This window comes from Numenius arquata, chromosome 1 (genome assembly GCF_964106895.1).
Source record: "Numenius arquata chromosome 1, bNumArq3.hap1.1, whole genome shotgun sequence".
In the NCBI taxonomy this organism is placed as follows: domain Eukaryota; kingdom Metazoa; phylum Chordata; class Aves; order Charadriiformes; family Scolopacidae; genus Numenius; species Numenius arquata.
Genome location: NC_133576.1, coordinates 16,660,587 through 16,686,478, shown reverse-complemented (window position 1 = coordinate 16,686,478; position 25,892 = coordinate 16,660,587). Strand labels below are relative to the sequence as shown.

Here is a 25,892-nt window from a genome sequence, read left to right as displayed (position 1 = left end):
TGCTGGCACCTGGGAGGTCACATTGGTCACTCTGTATTTGCCCTGTTCTTAGGCTCTTTTTCTAAATATTTGCTACTGACCAGAGCTGGAGAAGACATACTGGATTAAATGGACCTTTGGTGCGTTCCAGGTGTAGCCAGTCTTACATTCTTACAATTGACAAAACCAGCTTTTAATAAAAATAAGGCTAAGGTCATTTTGGTATTGAGTGTTCATTTGGGAAGTGCTTTGAACATTGGGTGATAGTAGCTAATCTTTGATTACCAAGTAGTGACCACTTTTTCAAAAGGAAATATGGCTGGGGAGAAAAGGGAATTTCTGTTCAGTTCCCGATCCTGGTTGCCTGGGGAATACTTTGAACATGCAGAAGGGCAGATTTGCATGTTGGTATTTTGGAGATGTTTCCCATGAGAAAAAAAAGTGCAACTCAAAACTCTATCTGACTTGGGGGGGGGGTCTTGTCACGATTATATCCTACAAGAGTTTGTGTTGTTCATCTGATAAATGAAAAACAAAGATCACCTTATGTAAATAATAGCAGCATCACCGCATGTGCTGTCTTCCTCTACCTGTCCCATCGTCAGACCAGATGTGATGGTGTGGTTTGCTTATGGTGTTCCCTTCCCCCTGCCAGTAACTTGGGGTGTCTTATTCAGCCAGAATCAATAGTTCCTGAGAAATACCTGATGGATCTGCAGACACCAGTGACACAAGTGCTCAGCTCCCATCATGCCTTTACAGAATGGATCCGCTTTGATGTAGGTCTGGTAGAAATGTCCATGTCAAATGTATCCTGGCTATCTGAGCAGAAAGGCTGAACTGTGGAAAGTCAAAGGTTTTCCAAGGTTCACAAGCATCTAAAAATACAAACTGAAGCCCATCCAGCTTTGCAAATCATCCACACAGGTCAGGTCCTTAACTCCTACTGGTTATAATGAGAAAGACTTCAGTGCTTTTAAAACTTTATTTAGATACGTGTCTGCTTCCTTTGGCCTGTATGTGAATGCCTCTCAGGCTCTGTGATGTGCTGCGGTCCGCACAGGAGTGGTTAACAGAGAAAAGGGAATTTCAGACTCCAGCGTGGTTACCACAGCACCGAATTTACATCAGGGGAATGAAGACACACAGTTCCCATCATGGCTGCATGATGTCTTTTGTCACAATAAGTGGATGTTGAGGACTGGAGAGAGATTCTCCAGTCAAAATGTGTTTGATTTTTACATGTATTGCGTTACTGTGTTGCAGGTGAGAGTGCCTGTTGGTCATCACAGGATGTTGCAGTGGAACTAGACAACCCAACTCAAAGCAAAGACCACCAAGAAGCCCAGAGTAGACAATAGGCTTCCTGGTTTGCAGAGTCATCTACCTTCAGTTGGTAAGAACTTGTAGTGTGGACAATGCTGGAGCTATCTTTAAAATTATCACAGACATCTGTGAGTTGTTTTAGGGAAAGGACCTCCCATGAAGAGAAGAAGAAAGGCCTCTGGCAGGCACTGTAAATCATGTAGCATCCCACTATGGCCCTGACTGAACAATTAAAAGAAGATGTTTAGGAACAAGTCGAACCCAAACTTACCATTCCCATTGCCAGCTCCTGTGTAGTGCTGCTTAGATAAGCCTTGCTCCTGATGGCTAAAGATAGAAATGTTTTTCCACTCTGATTTTGTTTTTCTTTTTAAACTCTATTAGAGCAGGCCTCAAAATAGTTTTGGAGTTTATTTAGTTCTCATTCTTGGTTTCATGCTGGACGTCCCAGATTGGCTGGCCCTGGAGACGGCAGAGCTCTAACCAGGGCAGCTGAGCAGGCTAGTGCCCAAATACAACCTGCCATCAGAAACCCCTTACAAACCATAGTTGGGAGCGAGTGGAGGGTGAAGCCTTGTGATCTTGCTGCCAAGATAGAAAAGTAATGTTTCAATGGTGCATAATGCTGCTATGTCCAGCAGGAGCTGAATGTGGACCATTTTGTTTGGACCAGCAGGGGTGAAGCCAAATCAGTCCCCCAGACTTGCAGCTGCTGCATCAGGAGCTCACATAGCTGCCTGAGCTCGGTGGCTGCGTACCAGGAAGTTAGCTGCCGCTCCAGTAAGGGCTCCAGGTGCCCATTGTCACAAAACATGTGTTCTTCTTGCCAGCTTCATCACTAGTTCCTGGGTAATGCTTCTTCCCTGTGTGGCAGTCACTTCCAGGTGTGCCAAAGAAAACAGGGTGGATTTTGTGCAAGAAAGTATTTTCATATTTTCAGTGAGTAGATGAGAGTCATTCTTCCTGCGTCAGCCAAAAAGAGAAATTCTGGCAATATGGTTTGACTTCTGCTGCCGTCACAAGTTGCCTTTGCCTCCATCAGAACAGTGGTGATGGACATCAGAAACAGCAGGCAAGTTTAACTTCTGGTGGCTGTGCTTAGCCAGAGGAACTCTCTACCATCCACCAGAAGTATTTATGCCAGTTATCAAACATCAGGCACACAACATGGTGTCTCTATCACATCCCCCTTTTCTGTCTCCACCTGCCAGCCAGTCCACCCCAGAAACGATCCCTTGTCTTGCACCTAGTCTCCAGTTCAACATGAAGCGATTCTTTCCTCAATCACTGAGCATGTAGGCCTTCTGCCAGAACCAGTCAAAAACTGATATCCATTGATCATTGTTGCAGGGAAAAACGGCTCAGCTCACGTAGGTTAAACCAAATCAGGATTGAAATGCTTTATTGATTTATTAAGGACATGTAATTAACTGACAAGCAGTGAACTATAGATTCAGGATCTATGTCAGCAATACAGCAGTTCAACCACAACGTTAAGACACTTAGGAAAGACTAATAAATTTCTGCAAGTTCCTAAACACACTTCTGTAATTAATCCCCAGCAGTTCTCATCCCACGTATGGAGGCACTCGCCCCTTTCTCACTGGCAAAGAGGTCACTTCAGGGAGCGGGGGTCCCCCCTGCTTACACCCTGCTCCCGCTGGGGTTGTGGACACTCTAGCTCCAGGGGTGCCCACACTGCTCCCTATAATCAGCTAATGCACCCGTTGGTGGGAAGGCACCCCAGCAGGTCACCCACACACCCCCAAAGTGTGGGTCCCTACATGCTGCACCCCACAGGGTCAGGCCACGCGCTGGGTGCCAGCCGCTGACGGCGTCTCATGGATGGAGAAGCTGCTGCGTCTGGTCTTGGCAGAGGTTGTGGTGTGCCAGCCCGGGTTTTGTCTGCTGCTCCGGTCCCAGGCTGAGGCCCCTCCCTGCTCTGTTACAGATTGTTATGCTGCTTTATGCAGCTTTTCAGACCAAATTGTTCTTTGTTTCAAAATTGTCTTTGTGGTTCCCTGGTTGCTGTTTAATCCAGCTGAGGGCTGCCATCCTCTTTAGGGTGATCAGTTGAGAAATGATGGTTGTTTCCCTCTTCAGCGAGACCGGTTTGGGGCAAATGCCCTCTCAGACACTTTTGGGTTTTCCATCCACAAATGCTGTTTACAGTCACTTATCTATCTAAACAGCTGTTGTTTTCCACATCATTTTGCCAACGCTGAGCTGTGCAGGCACCTCCACAAGTTATATTACACAACTATCAAACTGATATTAAAGAAAAGAATACTGGCCCTATGGCCGGATTTGGCGGGAGGTTATTTCTATATATATTTACCTTCTCAGTGCCTACAAGTTGATGATTTTTTTAATTTACTTACCTCAGTTTGCATAGCTATATGCAATTAATCTGTTTGAATGCAGTCATTGTGCTCAGAGGATCAACCACATATGTCTATAAGCCTAATCCCTACATTTTGGAAGGGGGAGGGGGGGGACGAGGAGGAGAGGAGGAAAACTTGAAAGCCTCTTTTGTCATACCGTGCTCTAGGAGACTACAGACCCTGCTTGAGCCAGTGTAACCTGCAGCAGCCCCCGAGCGGGCTCTGTTTCTGCTGAACCTCCCAGGCAGAAAACTGGAGGACAGTCCTAAAGGCGGGCTTTAGGAAGCTGCCGTGGGGAACACAGGCTGCCACTTGCCTCGCTGGGAGGCCGAGGGCAGTTCCTGAGGATCACCCCTCTCCCCTTCGAGGCCCTTTGCACGCTCCCAGAGGGGTGTAAAATGCCCGAGTGCCACCCGGCCTCTCGCTGGCAGTCTGCAGGGCCGCAGCAGCTCTGGCGGCCCATTTTGTTCCTCGCCCTCTCTCACCTGTTGTGTGTGATGCCGGCTTGGCGCCAAGCTCTTCAGCAGCTGCCCTTTTCCAGCTCCCGGGCATGCCAGCCCCAGTTGTTTGTGGTGGCAGCCCACGAATAGTAACTACTTGAGGCCATTTCGCACACTTCTGTCATCTTATAATTAACACTCAGTCCTGCAGTCTGTGAGAGTCCATCCCCCCCAGCCCTCCCCGCTCCCTGGCATGCCTCTCCCCTTCCTCTGCTGCGTATCGCAGCATCAGCCGCAGCAGTCTTCAGAGATGTTTCTCGATCACGTCACCCAAAGCTCCTGTGTGCGACCGTCTCATTTCCCCCCACAAATGGCACTAGTGGGCAGAATAGTCACCAAGCTGGACAAATGCTCGCTTTGCTTTGCTCTGTGCTGGGCCCTTCTCTTTCACCGCTACATCAAAAGTACTTGTCCACCCTCTTGTCCTGTAGTGAGACACCTCTCCTTGCCCTAGGGGCTTTCTTCCAGTCCTGCAAGGCAGGAGACCCAAAGGAAGCTGGGATCTCAGTGGCGGCTATGCCCAAACCCACTGGAGAAAACCAGAGTGCTCTTCACGTGCTAACTCTTCAGGGCAGCGAGATAAACCTTAAATAGCTTCCATCTTGCAGGTTGTTCCTTCCCAGGTTCCTTTCCCCAGTGCTGTCCTTCCTCCTGCAGCTAATCTGCTGGACATGGTTAGCTTTGCACATTTTGTTCTTGGCAGTTTCAAACGTTGCCTCAGGCCCTTATCGCCTTAAAAAATCAGATCATATAGTGGTGGCCTTAGAGACGGCCTGATTGATATCTGAGCAGCCAAACAAACATAAATTTGAATAAAATTTGGCACCCTGTTGCCTATGAGTTCTGCTGATTCTGAGAGGATAATTGACCAATGCCAAGTAAAGTGTGTGTCCTGAGCGTGCATGGGGCTGAGGCTTCAGGTCTGTAGAGGAGTTTGCAGGAACAGTGTGCAACCGTCATGGAGGGCGTTTTCTCCATTCCAGATCCTGCACGCCCCAGCCTGTGCAGTCGTGGGGATTTGCTATCGCTGGCCACGGCCAACCCAACAGGACTTCTCTGTGTATTTATACAGAAATTCAGAAGCTTGCAGGAAGAGGAGGGAGTTTCCTGGTGATCCTTAAACAAACACCAATGAAGCCAGGAGCTCCTGCAGCTCAGCTTCCACCAGCACCATTAGAGCCTGTAGCAACAGTGAGAACGTGCTCAGAGGAAGACGATGTTTCTGGGTGGCCATTTACTGTGTAATCATGATACGATTATTCAGATGTTCTCTAGTCACTTTCTCCAAACTCATTCTCCCTGGTCTTAGGACATAATGCTGTGGGAGAGTGGACTCCCTTTCAAAACTTTCCTGATTGGAATGTCACCGTGAACCTGTGGGCATATCCCACGCCTGTTTAATTTTGGCTTGGGCAGAAAGGCAAGGAGAGGAGGTCTGCACCAACTGCTGCTGCTGCATGTGCCCTGCACTAACCTGTGTGCTGTTTTCCTCTGCAGACCAGATGAGCTGAGCCCTGACCCAGGGCACCGCGTCCAAAGGGTAGGCTGCCCGGCAAGTAGACTTCATTGCATGGGTGACACCACCGCGCGCCCACATGTAATTCCCAACCTGCTGCCCTTTGTAGGGTAGCACACCTAGGCCATATGTTGCATAAATAGAAGGAGAGTTGGTCCAGTTCCCCAGTGGCCAGTGCAGACCTGGTGGCCCAGCGGCAGGAGAAACTGCCTAGTTGGCCACAGCGGTCACTGCACTGAGGTCTAGGAGTTAAAAATGGGTGTTTTTTTCCTCCAGCAGTGCTCATCTACTTGTTGGCTTGATTGCAATCACAACCGCCTTACCTTGTAACTGATACTGTCCGCCCTGCTGTGCAGATGATGTTCACCTGGGTATCAGATACTGCTGTCTGTGTTTGCTTTTGTTATCGCCCACCATCAGCAGGTCTCTTTAAAAGACCAGCTCTGACCAGACACTGAGGAGAAGAGAGAGATGCCATTTATACTCTTCCCCTCTCACTGATCAGCCCTTTCCCATCACACAAATGCCACTGAGAGCTGGTTCTCCCAACCTAGGATGAAAATCCATGTGGGGACACCCTGCTTCCTTTGATGGTGCACAACATATTGTGGCGCCGTCAGCAAGCCAGACGCTCCCAATTAAACACACGCAGCCTTCCAGGCACACAAGCTCTCCACACCTTTTGCGTGACACCCGTCACCTTTCTAACCCGCAAGGCTTTGAGAAGCCTACAGCTAAGGAGGACCTGCTCAGTCGCTGCCGCTAATGGTGGTGTGACCTTGAGGGTGTCTGGCCTGTGTGGACCCAGCGTGGTTCCAGAAGGCTAAGGCTGACGGCCTAAAAAAGCAGGTCTCTTTGGTGGCTGCTTCAGGGGCTGGTAGCCACGGATCACTTCGAGAAGGGTGCCACATCGCGACTGGTCCCCTGACAGCGAGCTTAATGGCTTCAGGAGGGCGGGAGACAATGGTGGCTGGACTACAGCCTTCTTGAGATCCGAGAAGAGCATGCTGAGGTGGGTCGAGTGGTCCTTGATTTCGCAGGCGACCTCCGGAACACGCACCTGCTGGGTGGCACCAAGGAAAGACCCATCTTATGTATGTGTTGATCCCAGAAAAAAAAACAAAAAAGGAGGATGGAGGGGTTAAAAGTTGATATAACGTATCAGGGTGAGAAAGGCTGGAGAAAATATGTGGAATAATGCAATATTACAACTAAATAGGAAATTTGGAGGTAAATCCATGTGATTTCACCTGTCCTGCCGTGGTACAGTGGGATCAAGACAGGTTAATTACCTGCGATCACAGCACAGATTAACGATTAAATACCTTCATGCCTCAAATACCATTTTCCCTTTTTCCCCCCCGTTTTCCTCCAAGCGCAGGACTGATGAGACCGGGTGTGTGTGTGTGTGTGTGTGACACGACACGGTGACACAGGCCACGACCAGTTACCCGAGCTCCAGGCGCCGCCGGTTTGCCTTAAACACACCCGCAACCGCCTCACGCGTGACCCAACCCCGACCACCCTCCGCTGCGGCACCGCGCGTGGGGGGGGTGGGGGGGTGGGAGGTGTGTGTGTGGGGGGTGTCTACGGCACCGCGCGTGCGCGGGCCCGCGCGTGCAGGTGTGCCCGCCTGGCCCGCCCCGCGCCCGCCGCAGCCCGCCCCGGGCCGTCTGCCGCAGCCCCGCCGCTCCACGCGCCCCCCTCCCGTCAACACCCCACTGAGGCCCCGCCCCCTCGGCCCCTCTGGCGGTGCCTATTGGCGGAGCCGGCGGCGGGGGCGGAGCCGGCGGTGTATATGAAGGGGCGCGGCAGGCGGGGAGCGCGGTCGCTCTGTGCCCCGTGGGTTCCGGTGCGCTCCTCGTCGCCGCTCCCTACCAGCCCGCACACACTCCCCCACTCCGCCGGCTTGCCCCGCAGCGTGGGCGGGCGCACCTAGACCTTCCCGGTGCGGCGGCACACGGAGCTCGGCCGGGGCCTGCCGGCGCCGCCCGCCCAGGGCTAGTCCTCTCCTCGCCGCTCGCCCGCCCCACCGCCCGCTCGCCATGGCCCGCGGGAAGGCCAAGGACGGTGACGGCAATTGGAAGAAATTCATCTGGAACTCGGAGAAGAAGGAGCTGCTGGGCCGCACCGGGGGCAGCTGGTGTGAGTGCCGGGCCGGGGGCGGCGGGGCCGGGTCGGGGGGCGGCGGCGGCGATGCGGCGGGCGCTGCACCACGGCCCCAGGCGCCCCGCCTTCCGCCGGCTGCAGCGGGGCTGCAGCCCCCGGCGAGGACGGCCCGGGGCGGGCGAGGGGGCTGGCGCCAGGACCGGTGCGACGAGTCCCCGCGGGGTGAGGGAGGGGGGTTCCTCGATCGACCCCCCCGCCCCCGCTCTCCCCAGGTGTCCTGTGGGGCCCCGATGGGGTGCGTGGGGCGCTGCCCGCCTAGGTGTGACTTCAGGTGGGTCCGGGGGTGAGGCGGGGTCGGCCCCCGGCCCCGGGATGGAGCCCGGGGCGGGCCGACCTTGGCGAGGGCGCCTCGTCCTTGGGTCTCCTTCCCCGGCGGCTGGTCCGGCCCGGGAGCATCGCTGTCGGGGGAGCCTGCCCTCCCAGCTGCCGTCTGCCTTGGACATCAAGGTGCCTTTCCTTTTTTCCTCCCCCTTTTCTCTGGATAAAGGAATCTGAGCTAATTTTACCTCGTCGAGAGAGAACAATTGGCTTTTAATACCCCTGCAAGAAGGAAATGGCTATATGTGCATTCGTGATTAAATGCTTATGATGTATTTATTAGGTGCTGTACAAATAGCAGTTAGACTAAGAGGCTTTTAACATTTTCTTTACGCAAATAGACAGTCTTCCACTTGCTGCCAACCACAGCTGGTGTGCCACCCTTGCGATGTTGAATTTGGTTCCTGCTGTAATGGATCAGCCGGAGGTGCCACATCCGGAGCCACCAGCTTCAGCTCTGGCAGGCGGGTGGACTAGAGCAGGCTTCTGCTGTATCTTTACGTGAGCAGAATTGGGTTGTGGGTGCGCATGGATAGGTATTTTCTGCTCCTGAGGCACCAGGCAACTGCGCAGTGTTTCAAATGCGGAGGCTGAACCAGGTCCTTCTCCCAGAGTGCCTGTACCTATCTGCTTAGGACTGATTTCCATTTGTGGAGTCGATCTGCAGGCTGATGATCCAGTTCCTCTGTTATAAACCTACCTGTTGCAGGAAGCTTTCTCGTTCAACCCTGTTGTGCTCAGTCGCTAGACCTGCTGTGTGTTTTCTGAGACCTTGGAGTGGTTTTGACCTTTAAGGTGTCTTTGGCGTTAAGAGCATCCTGGCTGGGAACCTGATTAAATAAGCTACCTCCCAGTGTTTGCCTTTTGATGTTACAAAACTCAAAGGCGTTACGCTGCAGACAACAGCATTAGTGTTTGGTTTGTTACAACAGCACCTCCTATGACCATGCTCTGGAAAAAATTTCCACACGTCCCTGACGTCACAGCCATTTGCTTTACGCTGCCTGGATACCAAAGAGTGCTTTTAACTCCTGGAGCACCATGTTACCGCATCCGGCTCTGCCCTCCAGCCCTGGTTATCTCCCCTGCCTCTGGTGCATGTGAGGAAGACGAGAGGATGGAGTGCCTGTCTGACTGTCCCTCAGTCTCCGTGTCAATGGCTGTCCCTCCTGCTCACCTGTCTTTCATAGACATGAAAAGAAAACCAGAACCGCCTGCTTTCATCAAGGCTTCTCCAATGATGGAGCTTTTTTTTTTTAATGACGGGGCTGGGGAGTGAGGAGAAATACTTCCACCTACTGCTTCTTCCCCTTCCTTCATAGCTCATCACTTCAAGTCCTTCAAATAAACCACCTCCTTTTTCGTTGGCAATTAGATGAGGACAGTCTGAGATCAAGCAGGCTCTCTTTGGCTTCTGTGCTGGCCTGCTGGTTCCTGCAGCCTCATTAGCATATAGTTGCTTGGCATGGGCTGGCTTAGCCTTCCTGTAGGCAGCCTGGTGATGCCTAGTACGGCATGTTACTGTGCAGTTAATCAGTTGAGATAATCCTTGTAAACAGGTAACTGATACCCAGAGTCCGAGCTGTGCTGTGTTTCCAGGCTCTTCTCCACCCTTTCACCCCCTCCAAGATTATTCTAGGCATCTCCCTTTAGACCAAAACTAAATTCAGTCTTTCATTATTATGTAATTCACTTTTTAATTGGTATGAGCAGTGCTGGAGTGCCTCTGTAGACATATAAGGCTGCTAAATGTGTGGTACTGTGACATGTCTGAGTACTTTCCTACATTTAAGATTGAGTATTGGAGCTAATTTGGGCCTGAATTCCGCTCCCGTTGTCTTTACTGGAGGTGATAGCCTGAATTACTAGGGGAAATCAGGCTTTATAATTGCTTAGGAACCTGAATGAAATATTTACTGTAGACTCTCCTGGAAATAGCTTTGAGGCCTAGAGCTTTGTGGAATGAGTGTCCTTCAGGGTACACCCATATTGTGGCTTCTTGCTGCTGGGCACTCGCTTCACTGAAAGTCTGTCATCTGTGATAGCATGCGATGGTAGGGCTGCGTCAGCCAAGGGACCCTTTAAAACATGGAAGAACGTGGTTTAATTTTCATGTTTTACAATCCCAAATCCCGATTCATTGATTTCTAGGTTTTCAGGGGCTTGTGCTTCCAGCCCATCCCCCCCTCCTCTAAACAACTGAAGTGACTTTTATTTTCTGTCTCCATTGGGGAATAATCTCACTGTTAAATATTCTCACTGCACCGGGGCTGGCCATCCGAATTCAGTGTGCTGGGCTCTTCCTTGCAAGTGGCAGAGTTTGGAAATTTCGTCCTGAGATGTGACTGCCTTGAGGGCTTGATTTGATTCCTCTTTCTGTTTGTTTTCTCTTGCAGTTAAGATCCTTCTTTTCTATGTCATCTTCTACGGTTGCCTGGCAGGTATATTCATTGGGACCATCCAAGTGATGTTGCTCACTGTCAGTGAATTTGAGCCCAAATACCAGGATCGAGTGGCACCTCCAGGTAACTAAATAGGAGGCCCGTGTTTGACTTGATGCAAGCTGTTCTGGGGAGGCGGGTTGGTTACTCACCTCAAGAAGGAGGATGAAATAAGCATGTTGTTGCTGCAACACATATTTGTAGAGGGTGGGTATGTTCTCAGCCTTCTGTGTTAACAGTACTGGGGCTTGAAGGCAATCCTGCTAGAACTAAAGGTTGCATCACATGAAATATGCCTCCTGTCTGCAAGGAGCTGGAACCTGGATTGCTCTTCTTCCCTTCCCCTAAACTGAGGTGATGGAGTGAGGCTAAGAGGCTTCACTTGGGAATAAGCTGTATGAAGAAGCTGGGGTCGGTTTTCTTTTCTTCATAGCCACTGTGTTCCCATGGGTAAGTGAAGGGAAAAAGGTAAAATGTTAGCCTTATCTGTGGAGCTGGGGTGCACGAGGAGAAAGGGGAACAGTATCAATTCTAGGTGTGCTTACTGAATTGTATTAGCCAACACTGAACTACTGTGTGTCATCTAGAGGAGACGGTAGCATTTACTTACTAATGGGCGTTTCAGTTGAATGTGTCCTGGGAGGTTAAAGATGGGTCTTGTAGTTGCTGATGCATGACCTATCTTTGTTAGTCTCTGCTCAAAATTAAAATGATGGCTTGAGCAGCATTTGTGGCCAGCCTGCCTTGGTAGGGGCAAATGGAGCAAGTAGCCCTTGCTGCAGGTTCCCCGCTCTGCCTGTCCAGGCTGTGCTGCACTATCCGATTCCCACTGCAGCCAGCGGCGGCTCGGAGCGTGGGGGGGAGCTGCGCAACTGCTGCTTTCCCACATTACAAATGACCTTGAGGCTGCTTGGCACTGGGGATGGTAACGATCTGTCTCCAGTTGCTGTGTAAAACAGTTCAGAAGCTTTTAATAACAGTGGTATTTAAGTGACAATTGTGAGGCTGATGGCTTGTAGCTACAGAAGTTGGCTCTGGTGTCGAATGGCATCTTATAGCCCCGCTGTCTGCAGTCCTATGCTGTGATTATTCCCTGCTCTGACGACACAGGGAATGTTACCCTCACCAAATGGTGTTGCATCTCAGCAAAGAATCTTTTTCAGATAATTACCTTTCCTCAAGCACTTTTTAAAGACAGAACAGAGACTAGAACTGCTGTGTTAATGTGTGGTGCTTCTTAATGTACTGGTGTGACTGTGGTAAAAGCTGTCTTAAGCAGTGAAAGTGGCTGTTTCTGTCTCTGCAATGGGCTTTGACATTTGCAGGAAGGACAAAACTGTCACTGATACTGCCCAGAGCCATTAGCTGCATCTGAAAAGCCAACATGGCTAATGGTGGAATAGTTATTTTAATAATGTGTTTCTCACCAGCGGAAGCCCAGTGGTCTCACCAGACATGAAATAATTAGCGAAGAAGCCCATGGATCTTGGGTCACATCCAGATAGACCTGCTGTTTAGCCTGGTGTCACATAATTACTCATTCTAGGTAAACTGTTTGCCTTCTGTGTAAGAGCAGAAATTTCAAGAGCAAGTCTGGTAAAATTTCTGTGTAAGATAATTTCAGCCTGCAGAGGATTTTTATTCATCTCCTAATTGCATACTGCACCGGTTTTTCTGGGGCTTACCCCCCTCTTTTTTTTTTTTAACCAAAAGAATTGAATTTTGAGACTCTTTTAGCGTGTACTACAGAAATCAAAATGGAGGAAGAATGAAAAGGTTGTCAGGGATCCTTGTGATGGGCTTCAGGACATGTACTGAAATCAAGGGGAACAAAATCCAGCTCCTCAAATACAGGACAGTAAGCAGCCCAATAAACAAGGGTTTTGAAGCAAGCTGTAATGGCACACACATACAACTTCAAGGAAATAATTACCAGTCAATAACACAGGATCCTTTTTAGGGTGTTGTTGACAACTTTTTCTACAGATGTGAACAAGCTGGGGGTAAAGCATGGTGGAAATTGACTCTTAATGTTGAATCTGTTCTTCCTCCTGTATGTAGCACAGCAGCCATTAGATCACAATCAAGTCAAAAGTGGCTTTTTAATATAGGTTTTCAGACAGGTTGACACTGTAGTGAGCTGCTGCACTGCTGTGCCTGGGAGACCAGCAATCCCTGTGTTCCCCTGCTGTGTAGGTCTCTCCCCTGTGCTGCAAGCACAACTGCTCTTCTGACAATGAACACATGTGTGGGCATATTCACTTGGGGAGCAACAGACTTGAATTTTTCATGACTGCGGACTATGAACTACATAAAATAGGGTGTTGTGCAATTCTAATTCCTGGTTATTGTGGGAGGGTTTGCAAGCCAAGTATGTATACTGGCAGCTTGATAGAGCCCTGGATGTTCTAGGAAGCTAGAGAACCTGATTTTATTCTTGTTACAGTGCTCTGCCCTCTTGGGCAAATTACTGCTGTGTCAGCCCAAAACAGCTGGGAAAGGGGGAATTACACTTCCCTTCAGGATTTGCAGGAGAAAATGCTGTAGAGGCTGCTATAATATCATTCTTGTTCTGAAATACAACAGATTTCATAACAATGACAGAACCTACAGGATGTTTTATTGAGTTATTGACATGGGTATAACATTGAAAGCCATAAAATGCTATTTTTGTACCCAAGTGTCATTACTATGCTAATTGGTTTCTGCATTGAACTCAACAGGAATGTTATATGGGCCTTCAGGGCAAGCTGAGTTTTGTACCTTTCCATGGTACTTTTTTTTTTCCTGCTCTTCTTTTGTCTTGGGGTGGGGGAAGGGACAGTGCAGTTCACCTTCTTGTCCAGCCTTGCAGTTGCGACAGCCCCAGCTTCCCAGTTCCACGTGTGCTGCAGGCTCGGACTCTGCTTTAAGCACAGAGGACATAACCCTGCTAATAAGGAAGGAGGAGGCTATTGCCTCTTCAACACAGTGTATTGAGTGTTCAAAAAAAAAAAAAATTACTCTATTCTCCTTCTCCTCCCCTTCCCTACCCCAGTATAAATTGGGCTGTGTATCCTGCCATCTTGTGGTGTGCATCCTGTGAAACACAGCGTCCTGCCTGTCACTGGGGCTGGCGCAGGGATGAGAGAGCTCACTGCTGCCTAAGGCTCTTCAAGTGGCAGCTGGAAGGAGGAATCTGTGCTCAACTTGGGGGATTTCAGGTGTCCCTGCTTCAAGTGGTGCCTGGCCATGATGTGCTTGGGCAGCAAGTGTGTCATGGAAAAGGCTCCTTGGGTGTCTGTTCCCTGTGTGGCTTCTTTAGCTTGGATGGCAGCAGGGAGGTGTCAGGAAAGCCCCAAGGGAGCATATGCCACCTCCTGTGAAGTTGCAATTTTCTGTTTCAATCTCTTGTCATCTCGCCACCTATGCTTGGAAGAAATCTCTGAATCTCAAGCTCCAGGGGTGTTATCTGCCAAGCAGATTTTGCTGCATTCGTAGAAAACTGCACGTGCTTTTTGCAATTTGGGAATGAGGTAGAGGGTGACTAGAAGCTTGGAAGGACATCGGTTGGTGTGGAGGCTTTCAAAGTCTATTCTCATTTAGTGAGATGGGCGGGGGGGGGTGATAAATAGAAATGTTGTAGTGATCACTCAGTTTGTCATCTCTGCAATCCTGGGGGAGTGTTTGGACTCATTCTGAACCAAGATTGCATGATACCTGGAAATGAACATTGCATGATGAAGCAACAGTGGTTACTATGAACTTACACAACCATTCCTAATAACAAGCCTGACTTCCCACTTCTAGTTTCTTCCTCTTCACCCTCAGGATACTTTTTCCTTGCTCCTGCAGCTTAGAGTGATAAAGTCTATGTGGAAAATCTGATTTTAAATGAAGTTGAAAAAATGTGATTTTAATCCACAGTGGTGGTCTGGAAGTGAAACTGTAGCTGGAAAAAAAAATCTACTTCACACTTTTTTTTTGTTTTAGGTATCTTGATACATCCCCAGAGTTAGAAAGCCAACAGAAGGTGGTGTCTGTTACCAAGTCAAGGCATCTCTCATCATTTACATGGACAGTGTCAGTCAAATGAAGACAGTAATCGTATTTCCTAGCAATGCACTCTAAGAGCCAATCGTGGAAATCGTCGAAAGTAGTTTGTCAGTATTTTCTTAGTAAGACTTGATTCTTCAGTGTGTGAAGAACAACATCGCCACATATGACACAGTGGTGCATTGCTGTGTTAGCAGCATGAGATGAAGAACTATGGCAAAATAGATCATAGTCTGAAGATGAGGAGAGGGTTGTTTAGACTCCTGGCTATGAAAGCGCTTGAGGCTTTGTTTCTTTTCCCCCACAGGGCTTGCTTATGAATGGCTTCCTCATGTGCGTGAAGCCCCTAAAAGGCTTATTCAGCCCTGTACCGAGCCACATACTTCCCTAGGTGTCTAGCAACCCATCGTAGGTAGCACTGGAGTGGCTCAGCCTTGTAACTTTTTTTTCTTGTTATCCCTACTTGCTATAGTTTCCCTAATGGGGGTGAGAGAAGGGTTCAGAAGGGTTCCAAAGTGTTCTGCAGAGGTCACCTCCTCTCATCATACCAAATCAACACACTTTTTAAAAAGAAACCAAAACAAACAACAACCAAGACTGCTTAAGAAGGGTTCAGTGATAGCGCTGCTCTGACAATGGTATTGCAGCTTTTATTTTGGCTATGGGATGTACAGATGGAAAACAAAGGAGGAAATGATAGGTCTGTGGTTAGGGCTTTGTGTTGGGTCAGTGCAGGCATGTGAGAATGGAGTTTGTGGTGGAAGCCAGTAATACATTTTTAATTGGGATAAAGCCATTTTCATAACACTTTCACCTTCATAAAGATTTGCTTTCTTACTTCTTAAGTGGGAAGACTGATCTCTACTTTGCTCTTGTCCTAAACAAAAAAAAAACCCACCACATTCTGTGGCAAAGTCCAGTCTTATTCATCCGAGTACCTGCAAATGCCCAAAGTTTGGCTGAAAGGAGCCCAGCTATGGCCACAGGCCCAGTCTGCCTGGCAGGAATGGCTGTTTTCTTGGGCTGACCACTTCAGCAGCTGTACAGATTTGCTGCTCCACAAAGACTTGCAAGACAGGGATGCTTCGGGATGGAAGTTTGTTCTCCCAACCGGGTCACCTGTCTCGTGGGTGGAGGGTTGGCTTTGGACTGTACGTGTCGGGGCCGGGCTCTCCTAAACAGAGAACAGGGATACTCTACTAGGTGGCTTTTACACACCACAGGGTGTATATGGCTGACCTTCCCTTCACCTTTGCCATGCCTGCATGGGTGCCTTTATGCATTACCTTGGGCAAGACAAAAAACAGAGGTGGAGAGTTCCTTCGTTTTAAAGGTCCTGAGCAAAAGTAACAGCTTAACTGCCTGACTGTAACTTAACAAGCCTGGGCAAGCTTTCTTGAATTTTATATTTATACACTTGAATGACACACCTGTAACTTGAACTCTGGAAAAAGCAGAGCCAGGAGAGCAACCAAGGCCTGTCTTTGCTGCAGTTCCAGATAGCCACTTCAAGCCTCTTGCTTCCCAGCTGGGTGGTAACATGAGGAGGGTTTGGCAGGATGGGATTGAAGTCCCTTGCTAAAATTGAACCCAGATTATTTATTATATATATTTATTGATACCCATTTATGAAGTAAGAAAGCAATTACTGTTGCTTGAAAAGAGGTTGAAAACCACTGACTTCAGAGAGTAGGACGTAATTCTGCTCATGGAGTAGTAAGTCACTTCTAAACTTGTAACACTCAACCTGGTCAATTTGTACCAGAGGGAGTTTTGAGCGGTTAAAGCTGCTTCCTGGAATAAAACTTGAAACCCTGAGCTGCTCGCTGGGTGTCTCGCTATCTTTGGCGACTAGGAGCTGCGTTTAGGGGAACAAAGCTAATCTTTGTCCTAGGTTACAAATTCCAACTTGGTGGGTAGCGGGCGGGGGGAGCAGTGAGCTGCCTTGAGGAGGGACTAAGCAGAAGCAGTCAAGTGGCTTTGGAAAAATTGCTGGAGTCACAAGCTCCTGTGGTTTGGGGCCAGCCAGCTAAGCTGCCCGAGTTTTACACCAAGGGAACTTGTTGGCAGCAGGCCTGTTCTGAAAGCTGTCAAAGCAAATGCTGCTCCCCTGCTCCTTTTTCTTGTTCTTGCTAAAATGAAGATGACAAACCGAACAGAAGTCAAGACCACAATAATTACAGTGGCCGCCACAAAAGCAGCATGAACTCAGTTCCCATTACTTAAGTTTAAAATGTTAGCCATGCATCAGTGCATTCAATTAAGTTGTGACCTAAACATCACGCAGGAGCAACTGTTTCCAAGCCCCATAATGAATAGTGAAGGGTTTGGCACTTCTCATCATCTCTAGGCATATGGCTTGTCCCTTCTATTCTCTGTGCATTCTTTGTCTATTCATCCTCCTAAAATCAAAAGTGGAGGTAGTTACACAGCCCAGAACCTGGTACATCTCTATGATATTTTTTGCTCGCCTAGTTGGTGATGAGCTTCTGATGCGAGAGCTCAGAAGGCCATTTCTGTAGTGAGAAATATCTGCTTATGGAGTGAAAAGACCAGAGAAAATGATCAGGCTGATGAATTTACTGAGTGAGAAAATATCTCCTGCTCTGCGTCCTACAAGGGAGACTGCACAAAGGCAATGTGGACTACAACCAGGAGAGAGTGATCATACCTGATGTGGGGAACCTATCGCATTTTATTGTGAGAGTTCATGAGTGGGCAGCTCTGATTTTTACTCTGAACATGTGGTGTGTTTTGCAGACTTTCAAGTCGACCTATTAGGGATACATGCCTAAGAGTAGGCTTCTGTGGGACTTTATTGTGTGTGGTTGGTCTCACACATACACAACTTCCCTTCTGTCCTTGGGGAGGAGGCAGAAGTGGGCAGGGGAACTCTGGTTGTTTTTCTTGATGTATAGCCTCCCTTCTGGATTGTGTGATTTTTATCTGCTTAGTGATGCAAACATCGTGCTGAATATTCCAGACTGTTGTTGGAAAGGGGAGATAAGAGCCCATCAGAGCCTCCCCTCTTGTGAGCTTAAGCTATTTTGTGCAAGTCCTGAAGTCTGAAAAATAGAGATTGTTAGAATGAGTTACATTTTTGGTGTGTGTTGCATTGCCCAGAGGCTGTGCGACTCTGAGGTGTACTTAATGTTTTCTTCCTGATTTTGCTCTTCTTAGGACTGACTCAAATCCCCCAGGTACAAAAGACAGAAATTGCCTTTACTGTCTCCGATCAAAAAAGTTTTGAGCCATATGTGAAGAATCTTGAGAAGTTCTTAAAGGACTACAGCGCCGATCAGCAAACTGAAAACATAGTATTTCAGGACTGTGGGGGTAAGTCTCAATTGCTTCCTGCAGCTGAGGGCTCTGGCCGGTGCCTCTACGTCAGGTCCATCAGAAGCTGAGGGAGAGCAGTGGTGGCCTCTCTTTTTGGCTGTTCCTTTTATCGTAACCAACAGCATGTTGGTAAACTGGCAGGCTCTGGTTTCATTCATATGGCTGATCATTAAATGGTCTATTTGGACAGACCAGACTTGGCCAGGGATGTACCTAGAAGTTTACTGTAGAGGTCCTATGGTTGGGACCACCCAAATTTCACTTGGAGAAAGTTGCAGATGATTCTAAAATCACATGGCTCTGACCTTATCCTCTGAAAGCCACGGGGGTTTTACTGCCAACTTTGCTAAAGCCAGTGTCGGTCCTCTTGACGCAATGCAGCAAAACATCTGGGAGTATTATTCTTTAATAGATTATATATAATAATGCGGAATACGACTTATCACCTCATGATGTGTGCATATAAAATCTGAGGGGAATCTGCTTGTAAACGCTGCCAAAAAATATCTCTGACACAGTGGATTACAAATGTGTTTCTTCTCTTGTAGTCTGAAAGAATCCTCAGTTAAAAAACAACCCCCCCCAAACTTGCTGGTCTGGGACCAGCCCACGCGTGGGGGGTGGCTGGGTGCAGGTCTGTGGTGTCAGCCTCGAGAAGGTGATGTCACTTACCTGTTTGGACGAGGGGGAAATCCAAACTACACAGTGAAGCATAAGTGTTGCTGTTCCTGACAAGCAAAAAGTCACGTTGCATACGGTTGTCTTTCCATTCCCCGACTATGACAGAGGTACCGACCGATTACAAAGAGAGAGGACCATATAATGACCTCCAGGGCCAGAAGAAGGTCTGCAAATTCAAACGTGAATGGCTGGAAAACTGTTCTGGAATAAATGATCCCACCTTTGGGTACAGGGATGGCAAACCATGCATCCTCGTCAAGCTCAACAGAATCATCGGCTTCAAACCTAAGGCAAGTATCTCTTCCCTTTTTAGTAGAGGCTACTGATAAGGAGGAGGAGTTTGCTGAGATTTGGTTTACCTGCTTTTCTGTCTCTGAAGAGAGCTCAGTGTTAAACCCTTTGGAGGATAAATTGTAAGACAATTTGAGTAACTGTCTTCAAAAATACTTTTCATTAAAAAGCAATGGAAACTTCACCCTCCAAGTTGGTAACAAGCAGCAGTGCAAACAAGTCACAGTGCAAACGCCTGGTTGTTTATCTGGTAACTTCTGAGCCTGCTAACTGAATTGTTGTAACAAGGCCTTGTCTTCAAATGATAAAAACCATCTTAAGTTCCTGTGTGCTTCCACGGGACTGCCCCAGACTGACTCTATCTGTAGTAAGATCAGGACATTGTGTCATGCCCTGATCTACTCCATTCTTTCCTCAGGCAGTGTGGAGTTGCCTGCCTTGCTAAAACCACTTTATTAAATGAAATAGTGCTGATATTCGCTATCAGACTAATATATAGGCTATAAAGCGTAAACTATATCTGAGGGTCAGGCACAGCTCTTACTGCAAGAAAGGCGAGGAGATCTTTAGGTTATTTAATGCAGCTTCCCAGACGCTGTAGGGTGTCTCTGTCACCCGCTTGCTCTGTCCTGCACCTGAAGGCATGTTTCCAGTAATGTTGGAGGATGTTAATCTCAACCAGAACAGCTTCAACTTCTAGTTCCCCCCCCCCCCCCCCCAGTTAAATGCTAAAAAACTCTCTAAGAATTCAAGTGTTGTGGAAAACCTGCCACTCCATCGTCAGGATGGAAAACTGTGTGTGGTGGGCTAAACCGCCCTCACCACCATCCGTCAGTGCAGTCGAGGACAGGGAAAGGTGCTGTCTAGCTAATGTGTTTTGAGGAACGTTTTTCTTTGAAGGAAGTCTGTCCTGTGCTAAAAGAAATTAGTTGAATTTTGGCTCATCTGATCCAGGGTAGAAACAGTGGGCGCGTTTAGGAGGAATGTGCTCTGCTTGGGATGTGGTGGCTGTGGGATGACATAAGATGGGCACGTTTGATGGCTGGGGAAGAGAAGGGTTTGGTGTGTTCCTGGTTGCCACAGAGCTCTGAAGAGCTTCCGACCGCATTAGACAGCAGGGGCTGGTCAAGGAATGACTTTACACGTTTTGCTTAGAAATGATGTGTGTATCCAAGGCAATACTTGTTTACCTCGGTCCACGCTCCAGCAGAGACCCTATAGCTCTTGTGTTGGGCAAGGTGTGTGCAAAGCAGATCTGAGACCTGCAAGGTTGTGAAGCAAAACTCCTGCCCTCGTTAAGAGACCAAAGACCAACATCAGAATTGGTGCTCCCACCTTTCCCTCTTTCCCTGGCACGCTTGGAGCCTTTGTCCTTCCCTGTAGGTGGTGTCGAAGTTCAGCAACGTCAGGGTGTGATGGCCACTCTTTGTTCTCTCTCCTGCGTTTCCAGTCCTGGCTGCACACACCTGGCAGGCAGGTGGCAAATCCTGCTGCTGCCTGGGTTTTGCACAAACAAGCCCCACTAGCTACCGCTCTGAAACACTTTATCCAGCGACACCACAAAATTAAAAATAGCCTGATGTGCTTGCCTTGGTATCCGCAGCAGTAAAGCTGTAAGAACAGCTCTCTCTGCTTGGGGTAAGCTCCCCGGCTTTTAGTTGTGTTGCACTGCGTGTCTGTCCCAAGAACCACCACCAAGAGCTGTTGCCTCTCAAACTGAGCTAGAAGGGATGCTGGTTAAGGATGTGTGTTTGGTACCACTGAGCTTTGCTGCTGCAAAGGTGCTGCCATCTGCAGAGACATGTCCGGTGTGTAATGTCCCCTTGTTTTGGGTTTCTTCTAGGCTCCGGTAAATGAGAGCCTTCCTCCAGAGGTTATGGCAAAATACAACCCCTATCTCATCCCTGTCCACTGCAGTGCTAAGGTAAGTTAAAATACAGTCAGTAGAGTTGGGAAGATGCAGGGGACGACTGTCTCGGTCCTTGTCTGAGTGTAGTGACCCTTTTCTGCAGACAGCTGGGGTGGTTTTTACTCGGGATCTCTCCCCCTTCAGAACAGGTGTTTCTCAGAACTCAATTGGTGACAAATGACAGTTAGAGCAGCCCTCCCTGGGAGAGGTAAAAGCAGGGCTGGATAGTTACGGGGGAATCCACAAAAACAGCTGTTTTTCTTCCAAGTTCTGTACTGAAGCTCTTTGCAGGGATGGCTGAAAAAAGGCACTGCCAGAAGAGGTGTTTTGCTTGGCCTTGTAAAGCACCTGAGAAACAGCAACCTTTTTTTTTTTTTTTTTTTAAGCTAAAGATAGTGCTTTTTGGCCAAAGACAGTAGGGCAGGAAGCTGTGGCGGTTTCTGAATACTTAAAGAAGTGGTTGAGTTTTTAACTAAAAAGCCCCTTTCCCAGCTGGTGCATGCTGGGAGGCACTCGTTGTGTAGCTGCTGGTTAGACAGGGCTGATGTGTCCTTTCCACCACTGGTACTGTCCTTGTGCTGCCGAGCGGAGGCTCAGGGATGACCAAAGAGAGGATGTGGTCTTGGTGAAAAAAAAAAAACAGGTGCTGCTGGGGAAAAGGGCCGCAAAAGGTAGCGTTTGGGCCGTCTGTCATGGTTTGTTCTTCCTTTTCTTGCCTCCTTAGAGAGAGGAGGATGCTGACAAAATAGGCACAGTGGAGTACTATGGGATGGGCGGCTACCCTGGCTTTGCCCTGCAGTACTACCCCTACTACGGCAAGCTCCTGCAGCCGCGGTACCTGCAGCCGCTGGTGGCCGTGCAGTTCACCAACCTGACCTACGACATGGAGGTGCGCGTGGAATGCAGGGCCTATGGGCAGAACATCCTGTACAGCGACAAAGACCGCTTCCAGGGACGCTTTGATATTAAATTTGACATAAAAAGCAGCTGATTGTAAGCACAACTCTCTTCTCCCCCCCTCCTTCTCCTAGCCATTTAAAAAGGTTAAAAAAAAAAAAAAAAAAGAACAAAAAAGAACCTACTAGTCTTGAACAAACTGTCATACGTATGGGACCTACACGTAATCTATATGCTTTACACTAGCTTTCTGCATTTACTAGGTTAGAATGTAAACAAAGTGTAGCAATAGTGACAAATATTTATTCTACTGTAAATGACAAAAGAAGACAAAAATTGAGCCTTGGGACATGCCCATTTTTACTGTAAATTATGATTCCATAACTGACTTGTAGTAAGCAGTGTTTCTGGCCCCTAAGTATTGCTGCCTTGTGTATTTTATTTAGTGTACAGTACTATAGGTGCATACTCTGGTCATTTTTTCAAGCCATGTATTGTATCTGTTTTCTACTTCTTGTGAGCAAAGACTTTTGCTGTCCAAGGTGTAAATACTCAATGGGACTAGAACTGGCATGATACTTCTCATTATTTTGTTCCTTTTCAAAGAAAGGCCCACCTGTGAGACTCTATTTAACAGCACTCCATATGGCTTCTGACTTTTCTGTGGTGTTAGGGTATTTTATTTGGAGGGGTGGCAGGGGAAACTAACTTAAGTGAAGTTAAAGAGAATAGATGATTATGTACTGTGCTTTGTAGCGAATGCTGTCTCTCTCGCTCTCTCTCCACCTTTTCCCTCATCCTCCAGTATGTTGTGTGAGAGACCGGGTCAGACTATCACTCTCCTCGGTGATAGGCATAACTCTTTGCTTTGTATATTTTCTTTTCTTCTTCTTTTCTTTCTTCTTCTCTTTTTTTTTTTTTTTTGTCTTGCTGGAGGCATCGCACACTGTGGTGCTAATGTCTTTATTGAATGTTTTAACCATTTTCATGGTGGAAGAATTTTATATTTATGCAGTTGTACAATTTTATTTTTTCTGCAAGAAAGTGTAATGTATGAAATAAACCAAAGTCACATGTTTGAAAATAAATCTTTATTTTAAACTTTATAAAAGCAATGCAGTACCCCATAGAATGGTGTTAAATGTTGTCTAAAGTGCAAAACTCTATGTTCTAACATGTAATAATAGCCAGGAGTACAGTGCTCTTGTTGATCTTGTATTTCAGTCAGGTTGAAACATTGGACAAATAAATGAATGAACACACTGTTCTGTGTGTGCATCTCTTGCGTTGGGCGAGGACGGAGGCTGTTAGTTATCCAGGATCTTGAAGAAGTACTGCACCTATTTCAAACAGAACATACATCTTTATTGTTCCCGGAAGGTCTGAGCTGAAACATGCATTGGGATTGCCTTAAATTCCTGCTCCCACCTTTGAGCAAACGTGTTATGTGGCAGTTCTGGAACAGCATGATTTCGTGTTACTTGTTTTTCCCCCTCCCTGAGCTGAGCCATGGCTGCAGTAGAGGCCCCTGTGGCACGCCTGCCCCTGATCACACCTCAGGAATCCTGAGAAGTCTCCAATGTATTCAATGTTACTGCACCTTTGCCACCTCTGGAGGCACAGGCCATGCATTCTAGCAGCAACTACAGGTAAAAACAGTTTAGCACCCACCAGCACTATGCGCCGCAGGTCTGGGGGCAGGGAGGGCGCACACCAAAGTCACAAGCGAAAGAAACAACACTTAATGGGAGCGACTTGTGCTGTGTTGCTGTGGGGACAATGGCTTGGTCCTGAGAACAGGCCTTGCCTGGTGGGGCTGGTCAGATGTGATAACATGTGGCAGCTGGCTTCCTGCAGGAGTCAAGATCACTTTATGCTGCATGACGCAGATTACCGGGGAGAATTTTGCTGTATAAAGTGACAAAACATGACTATCCTGGAGCAAGCTGTTCGATAAAGCCTTCCTAATTGGAATGCATGACACTGGAAAAGCCAGCTGCTAAACTTTTGCCATCTGCTAGAAGGAATAGCATAGGGTACGCTATGGCGGGCAGCGTATGCCTTTGGCTGCTTCCCGCTATTCCCAAGGAGCAGGAGCTAGTGGAAATCTCACCTTCAAATGTTTTGTTTGCTGCTGCATGTTTATAGGGAGGTGAGGAGCTAACACCTGTGATTAAAGGGCTACAATTCTGCTTGAGGGAAGCTCCACCTGCACAAGCTCTGGGGGAAAGCTGAGACATTTTGGCTCCCAGCAATTGGTGGGTGCACTGGTGCTGCCATTAAGGGGGGGTTGCCATGGCTCATGTTTGGCAGCATCAACTGCCCTGACAATTCAATTCTTAGGGGCACAGCCCGTGACAAAAAAAAAAAAAACCCAACCCAACCCAACAACAACAAAAAAAAACACCACCCTGAACTGCTTTATTTATAAAAGAACCAATGCACAGTTAGATAATTTATCTCATCTGCTTTTAATTTACTATGAGTGCAAAGTCCGAGCATGAACTGGTAATAAAGATAATGGCTTATTCCAGGGATTGGGACAAACACTGTAGAAAGCTTATGGTGCCTGTTTGCTTCAGTGAGCAAGTGACAAAAGGGGCTCAGATCATGTACTCATTAATAGCATATGAAATAAAGCAAAAACAAACTTCCCCCCCCCCAATCACTTTCTAGTACCAAATCAGTGAAAGCAGGGTGGCCCACTCTGATCACTAATTAACTAGGAAGTAACGCAGTAGCTACCCCAGCCACACACACACACTGCAGCCACCCACTGAAAGGACCCAACTCGTCACAGGCCCCATGACATCTCTGCTACCAACGGGCTGCACCCCACCACCCCCCCAAAAAACACCCCACGACCCACCTGGCCAGGTATGTCCCCTGCCCATTGGAAATGCTGCTGTAATTTGTCAGACCAAGTAGAGATACAGCATTAAATGGCCACAGGATGTTAAAACAAAACCAAACCACTACCAAACTAAAATAGCCCCAGCTCCAAACCCCCCACCCGATTGCCTATGTAAAATCTATTCTCTTCAGGAGAGTATGGCTTTCCTTACTGCCTAATAGGACATTATATTATTAACTGCCAGTTTGAACATACTGGTCTTTCTGCCAGATTGGCTCAACGTAGTTAAGTAGAACTGCAGCCATTAAAGTGAATTCTTTTCTCGGTTCTTGTTCATATAGGACACCTGGACTTTAAGGTTAGAGAGACGCAAAGATACAAATTAAAAAGCAGAGAGAGGGAAAGAGACACACACACATTTAAGGATATTTTTATATCATGCGGACACTTTTTGGCTATGTCCGCATGAACACTTGCACTAACCCACCCCAGCTACCAGTTTTACAGCTCCGAGCGTTGGCACTTCTGGGCTTCTCTCCCCCGTTTGGCTGATGGCAGCCAGCCGGCACGGGCCAGGCAGGACCCTCGGCGTGTGCGGGGAGCTGTGCCAAGAGGAAAGCAAAGGGCCAAGAGCAGCTCAGTCTGCTCCTTTGCGGGCGATAACTCTGGGTGCAGCCCCAGCCTGGGGCACTGATAGAGCTGCTGCCGCTGCAGGTCCTGCTCCCCTGAGCTGGGTTCGGGTTCAGTAGAGCTGCCCCGACCCCTCTGTGGCCTCCCTGGGGGTGGGTAATGATCCACCCCTGCAGCAGGCTCTGACACAGGTGAATGCTGTCCTCGCCCAACGCCTGCTCACTTGCTATTAGCAAACAAAAGGCGTCGAGCTATTTCAGACCTTGAAAGTTCCTGATTCTGCAACTAATTTTCCCAGGCCAGGCTGAACAACTTCAGCTTACTTACAGCCGATGGAAAACATCTTCCTCCTCAATTAGCTTTTATTGGATTGTTAAAGATCCACAGACTGTACTGGCAAGGTTCAGATATCAGAACAAGCACACTATGTATTGTATAATGTACAAAACTAGGTGCCGGTATGTTCATATATAATTACCTTTATGACGGTCAGCTGCCACCTAGCTCCCAGTAAAACCAGTTAAGAGTTGGCATGCCTTTAGTATACAGAAATGATCCTGCTCTCCAAGAGCCTCACCCTCGGGAGCACGGCAGTGCTGGGCAAGAAACACCAGAAATAAGGG

At 48.0% G+C, this 25,892-nt stretch overlaps 2 protein-coding genes across 4 annotated transcripts in view; one reads left to right on the top strand and one right to left on the bottom strand.

Moving 5' to 3' along the window:
* The first annotated feature begins 1,245 nt into the window (after positions 1 to 1,245).
* Positions 1,246 to 23,049, top strand: ATP1B1 (ATPase Na+/K+ transporting subunit beta 1). Of its 2 annotated transcripts, none has more exons than XM_074161781.1 (6): positions 1,246 to 1,375; positions 10,589 to 10,717; positions 17,849 to 18,004; positions 18,794 to 18,978; positions 20,823 to 20,903; positions 21,613 to 23,049. In XM_074161781.1, the coding sequence occupies exons 2-6, from the start codon at positions 10,660 to 10,662 to the stop codon at positions 21,877 to 21,879; spliced, it is 747 nt and encodes a 248-aa protein (XP_074017882.1). In that variant the 5' UTR covers positions 1,246 to 1,375; positions 10,589 to 10,659; the 3' UTR covers positions 21,880 to 23,049. The 2 variants fall into 2 exon arrangements, with proteins under 2 accessions (XP_074017882.1, XP_074017108.1); XM_074161007.1 differs by lacking the exon at positions 1,246 to 1,375 and adding an exon at positions 7,536 to 7,850.
* The window catches only part of NME7 (NME/NM23 family member 7), a 94,660-nt gene continuing 91,625 nt past the window's right edge, over positions 22,858 to 25,892 (bottom strand). The window contains exon 12 of one of the 2 annotated variants that reach the window (XM_074158952.1): positions 22,858 to 23,125. In XM_074158952.1, the coding sequence (XP_074015053.1) occupies positions 23,093 to 23,125 (33 nt within the window). In that variant the 3' untranslated portion in view covers positions 22,858 to 23,092. The remainder of the gene's footprint in view (positions 23,126 to 25,892) is intronic. The other variant, XM_074159796.1, reaches the window with a different exon arrangement.